Here is a 6,149-nt window from a genome sequence, read left to right as displayed (position 1 = left end):
TATAAAATAGCCTCCATTTTTCAAGCATAAGATGCATTGAGAGCTAAAATCCTAACTTGCAAACATGAGAAACAACAAAATCCATTATGTTCACAAAGGCTAATGAGTCTTGTCTAACAGGATCATTAACTTAAGAGGCAACAATACGTACCTTTGGTGTACAAATTAAAACACAAATAAAACACAAAAAATTGATGAAAAGAAACGCAATCGGAAACTTGGTATTTGCGTCATCCACGATGTCCTGAAGATGAATCCGAGTAGCTCTTCATATGAGACATTGCAAATAACCAAGAAAAATATTATTAAAACTATGAAAACAAATACAATTAACCAGCTCAGATTCAATAATAGAAGATGGTCACCCTTCCAAATGAACAGTTAAAAAGCTCTTAATTGGAAATTAACAAAACTCACTCAGAGAGGGGTTCAAACTCGGGTTAACACAATAAGATGGAGTGTGTTTACCACTAGATCATTGTTTCATTTTATATATGGGTTCACTTGTAATTTATTTGTGGGTTTTATCTCATATTTTATATAGGTTTTCTATATAAACCCAAAACTCGGTGGATTCCGTGAACCCGCACTTGGATACGTAGATCTGCCCCCGTTGTATGGATTTTTGAATGGACACCACTTTGATGTCGAAGATTTTGTTGTTATGAGATCATCAAACGCACCAACATAGCAATCACCAATATCGCTTTTATCAACTTCGTTTTCTCATCTTGGATATGCTAAGTATCCACCCTATTCAACATATCGAGAAATGAATCCCGGTTATAGGAGTTGTTATACACAAAGACCCACCCGCTTCCACACACCTTGCCAATTCACACACCGAGAATAAATGATTTGTTGATTCGGGAGATTTTCCATAAATCAGACATTGGGTCGATGGAATTTTGTTCCTCTCATTCCTATTCGGCCGTGATATTATCGGGTATGTGATATCCGAAGGTTTTATGTCTTGCTACAAACGTAACAAACCAAAGCCAAGACAAGGATCATGTGAAACATTGAAACCGATAAGCGAATGATTTTGTAATAACTAAGAAACCAGACTCAATCCTTCATCCTTTTTGTTTTGAGTTATAATTAAACCTTGACTTCTCACCTATACGACTTTAATGATGTAAAAATTATGGTTACGCTTTAATACCAAAAGTTAAATTCTATCATGACTTCACAAAATCATTAAAGACAAAAGAAAGAGAAATAACCACACATCCCACAAAATGAAATTAAAGGATGAAGTATAGCAAAACATAACATGCAATTTTATATGTTTGCCGTTAATGTATATTACCTACATGTAACATACATACAAACTTATTTATAACACTTCAAAAGTAATTTAAACTCTACATGAGATATGAGAAAGAGTCTTAATGATTATATTATTGCTATGAAACTACACATAAAGTTCAGATTGCATAAAACAAGTTGCTGAATGGCTCCACTTGATCAACTTCTAGTCCCATGGTGAACGATAAGTTCCCATCGTTTATCAGGCTTGGAAACATGTAACACCAACCTAGTGATGGGATACTCGTACGCCCCATGAAGATTGGCCGACCCCACCCAAAGTCTGTGTCATGAAAAGGGAGCTTCACCCAACTTACTACTACAAGACTCGTGTTGTAATTAAGCTTAGGCCTTGGACAATCATGTTCTTCTAGATAATCAAGTGCAGATCTTAAATAGTCGTTATTCATCCTCGCTAGAGCATCATGGATTTTACTTGCACCGTACCACAAAGGTTTGGATTGAATGTCACCTGCTTTCGCTATAGCGTTGGCTCTGAAGATGACATTACCAAAAAAGCCTGGCGGAAGTGGTGGTTCCAAGCGGGCCCGCCCATCGACCGGGCAGTCAAACCTGGTTTCCACATCATCGGGAAGCCCGCGAACTTTACACAAGCACTTCCAAATATGGGCCGAGAGAAGTTCAAAAGAGCTGTAGCTAAATGTGTTACCGTTTTCCTTTGATTTTGACTTGAGCATATCAAGTTGGTTTCGGGTAAGCTTAAACTTTGAGAAGACGGTTTTCGTTGCATCTAAGGGCGATTTCACTGTTGGATCTGGACGGTATTCTATGTGTTCAAAAACTGGTCTTGGTGGGTCTCGTGCACGGAGGAGTGTCCGGTCTATGAAGGGTTGGACGGTGATGTCAAGCCCATGAGCCATATCGGACCATGTTTTGATGAAGTGCAATGCAGACATCCCATCCTGGACGCGATGGTGCATCGCAAGTCCTAACGAAACTCCACCACATTTGAAGCGAGTTACCTACTCAAAGACATTTGTTACACACACACACACATAAATGTGAATATCAAGTAAACTATTAATTTATACATACATACATACATACATACATACATGTAACACACACATAAATGTGAATATTAAGTAAACTATTAATTTATACATACGTACGTACATACATAATTGTGAATATTAAGTAACATGTTAATTTATACCTGCAAGTTCATGAGAGGATATGATTCAATTCCCAGAGAGCAATCTTCAACCACCGGAATGAGTTTCAAGTAATCCGGTGTGGGAGCAAAATCACCACCAAAATCATCAATAACACCATCCGATTCGGCTTCCCGAAACAACGCCCCTTGTCCTTGACAATCGATCTCATCCCGGCCATCTTCGCCATGTCTAAGTCGTCCCGCCAATGGGTAAAACGCAACCAACGCCCTGCTCAAAGCGTCCTTCATAACTTTGGTATCAAAGAAGTTGGGAGCACCATTGGGCTGGTAAAAATACACTGTAAGTGTATATTCGCTGAAGACATTGAGATCAAGGCTAGAGAGCCATAGCTTTGTCATTGGTGTCTCTTCAGATGGCTTCACCATCGTTGATTCTCTTTCCACCACCTTCATTTTTATCTGTGCTACTTAACAAATGATATTCTTCAACTTCAGCCTCACTTATAAAGATGTGGAGTTTAATAATTGAGGCATCCCTTAATTTTATTGAATTAAAATATATCCTGTATCGATGCCTTTCAATGTATGAACATGTATGTATGCACGTATATGTAATATGTTAACGTACGAATATTTATGTTAAGTTTTATGCTTAATTTATTTTACTTTATATGTAACTATGTCGTAGGCCTCTATAATCTTCGTATTTTAAGGAGTTAAGAAGAGTAAGAGTGATATAAAATTTAAAGTTAAAAAACTATATTAGTCTATCTTGATAACTATGTAGCCTATATTCTAAATTTTAGAAAACTATTTAGTATCTTGAGAAATTCAAAAAAAGGCTTTTCAATTAGAAAGAAAACATAATACTTTCATTTTTGAGTTGAGAATATATAGCTTCTCTCTTTTCTTGATGCCAATGGGAGTGATAAATAAAGCTAGAATATATTCTTGGGTGACGTATTATTATTATTATTATGAGTGAGGTGGGAGACAGTGTTAATTAAAATTGTAAAAGGGTTTAGACATAGGTCAATATTTAAGGTTCATAAAGAATCCTAATAACTTGTTGGTGAGGTTCCATAAAGGTATTTAAGGGCTTCTACATGTGTTTATATATAAAAAGCTCTAAAAAATGTGTATTTTACATGAAAAATGAATTTTTAGTATTTTTTTACATATAAAATGAATAGTTCTTCACTTTTTTTAGTTACCTCTTGAACCTGTTCATATATATATATATATATATATATATATATATATATATATATAGAGAGAGAGAGAGAGAGAGAGAGAGAGAGAAAATATAATACAATAATTGCTTAACGTATATTAGGTACAAGAATATTTATATTCATGAAATCGATCCACGAAATCACATCACAAGATCTCGAAATCGTCAATACATATCCAATTAATCATTGGTTCACCGAAATAAACAGTTTCGGATCGTTAATCGATCAAGTTTTTACTTTTCTTCACGAAAACCATTTTTGAGCAATTTGGTTTTTGGCTAAGCGTTTTGTATTTTTGACTTTGAGTGTTTTTGTTTTTTTCTTTAGCGTGTCGCGTACCTATCATACGTTAAGCAATTACAGAGAGCAAACCCTATATATATATATATATGTATATATATAATTTATATTTTAATTATTGATATTCCCGTATTTTGTTTTAATATTAGTAAACTTACTATATTTAATATATATATATATATATATATATATATAATTTACCAAAAATTAATTTCTTTATAAAATACCATGTCCGAATACTCCTCAAGAACTTTCCGTTTAGACCGAGTACTCGCACTTCCCGGTTAATATACTTAGGAGCTGCTAGTGACTTCTGTAACCATGATGGTACATGAATTGAACGATGAATTTGCTTCACACGACTATTAGAAAATGGCGGGAAACGAAATAACACTTAGTTATGAAAAGATGTTTGGATTGGAAACTCTAGTTTGAGAGTGTTGTGTCCTAGATAATTCTAATTGAAGGTTAAGAAAATTTGTACGTAAACTGAGAGGCTGGTTTACTCGACTTCAACGTGGAATTGGAGAAGAGAACCAAGAGGTGGAGCGGAGACTGAACAACACACCCCCACAGGCTCAACTCTGTATTCTATCATGATGTCCTTTAAGGAAAGGAAAAATTATCTGTTAAACCGATTTAATCATACCTTGACTGGATGGAGCTTTCGGATGTTTCTTATTCGACAAGGTGGAACAGTTATATACCTGAGAGGGTTTGTGTTTCGAGTTGGAGTTTGCTTACAAATCGCCTTCCAACTAGACATAATCTAAGTTCTAAAGGCTTAGATATTCCTTCCATCTTTTGTCTTGTGTGTTCGAATTCTATGAAAGTTTTGGATAGTGTATTTTGGACGGTGTCAATGATATATTGCTAAATACATGTAGACCCTTGTATAGTTTGTTTCGTATTTGATTAGTTTAATTTGTTTTTTATTAAAAATTGTATACTACTAACATATTTATGTTTTATAGGTCGCGGAACATAAAAGGTGCTAAATAGAGCAAATAACAAGGCTAAACGAGCTAACACCAAGAGTTTGGACGAATCAGAAGTGAACTAGGGCCAACTTGCATGAGAATAGAGACAACCAGGGTAGGCCACATCGCGTGGCCTTGAGGATGAGCACGACACATGACGCAACATGTTTAGAGGGTGCCACTTTGTGTTTTGCTAAACCATGTCACACGAGCTGACCTCCTTTCCTCTCCGCGTGACGTGGAGAGCCTAAACTTCCAGAAAGTTTTGGGATGTGTGGAGGGTTTTATGGCCTTAATCATCTATATAATGATACTTATTAAAACCCTAATAGATGTACCACAACCGTTTGGATGAAAATTGTAGCTTAAGATATAAGATTTTGAAGACTTTGGAGGCTAGGAATCATCCGGTGAAGTGCTATTCAATCGGGATCGAAGATACACGGGTTTTATCATCCTAATTATATCGTATTCTATTTTTTGTGTTTGGTTTGATTCAATAATACTAGGCTAAAATCATTAAACTGCCTAGGCTTAATGATGAGCTTTTGTTGATGTTTGATTTTAGTTTGGATTATGCGTTTGTTTATAGCGTTAGGACTAAGTGAAAGGTTTATTGTTTTTCATTCGATGCATGTGTGTGCTTAGTTTTGTTTGATGAATTTTATTATTTCATAAAGTCTTTGGTGAATGTCTTTCATATAATAGGATTCTGTTAGGTCATATACTGTGTGTTTTTGACTAGTTCATGGTTGATTTGCAATAAAGCCATTGGAATAATATTAATTAATCAAGTAGATCTAAGCATGCTGCTAATCTAAATATATGTGAGGTGATAGATTATGTGATTTAGTTCTCCGTGAGGAATCTGTCTAAGTTTGGTTTGTTTGCCTTGTTTATCTAGTCAAGTGAATTCATTAACTACCTTTGATATCCGTGTTGTGAGGTAGGATTTCATATGGAGATACTTGCCATAAAATAAATTAGCGACCATGAGGAAGTCTTTTTAAACCGGTAATGCAAATAACTAATTAGGGTTCCATAGGTGTCTCCATGAGAATGGTCGAGGGTCTAGTTCGGTTTTCCATTAAGTAAATACTTTAAGATATCGGTTCCATAACATATCATTTTTCCAACTAAGTGATAGTTGAGACATTATGGATTCTAGCATAGGTGGTTACTCGT

At 35.3% G+C, this 6,149-nt stretch overlaps 1 protein-coding gene and 1 non-coding gene across 2 annotated transcripts; both read right to left on the bottom strand.

The window, feature by feature from the left end:
- Window positions 1–205: 205 nt before the first annotated feature.
- LOC143545416 (small nucleolar RNA snoR60) lies at window positions 206–278 on the bottom strand. The gene has a single exon (XR_013137424.1). It is a non-coding gene; the product is annotated as a small nucleolar RNA snoR60 (small nucleolar RNA).
- A 1,119-nt stretch (window positions 279–1,397) lies between these two features.
- Window positions 1,398–2,969, bottom strand: LOC143545390 (shikimate O-hydroxycinnamoyltransferase-like). The gene is made up of 2 exons (XM_077037302.1): window positions 2,489–2,969; window positions 1,398–2,294 (listed from the first exon to the last, which is right to left on the bottom strand). The coding sequence occupies exons 1-2, from the start codon at window positions 2,900–2,902 to the stop codon at window positions 1,431–1,433; spliced, it is 1,278 nt and encodes a 425-aa protein (XP_076893417.1). The 5' UTR covers window positions 2,903–2,969; the 3' UTR covers window positions 1,398–1,430.
- Window positions 2,970–6,149: the final 3,180 nt, after the last annotated feature.

The sequence above is a fragment of the Bidens hawaiensis genome, unplaced genomic scaffold, assembly GCF_021521415.1.
Source record: "Bidens hawaiensis isolate Kalapana, Puna unplaced genomic scaffold, B.hawaiensis_p1.1 tig00013943_1, whole genome shotgun sequence".
Classification (NCBI taxonomy): Eukaryota; Viridiplantae; Streptophyta; class Magnoliopsida; order Asterales; family Asteraceae; genus Bidens; species Bidens hawaiensis.
Note: the sequence above shows the minus strand (reverse complement) of the source record. Positions and strands in the feature narration are given on the sequence as shown.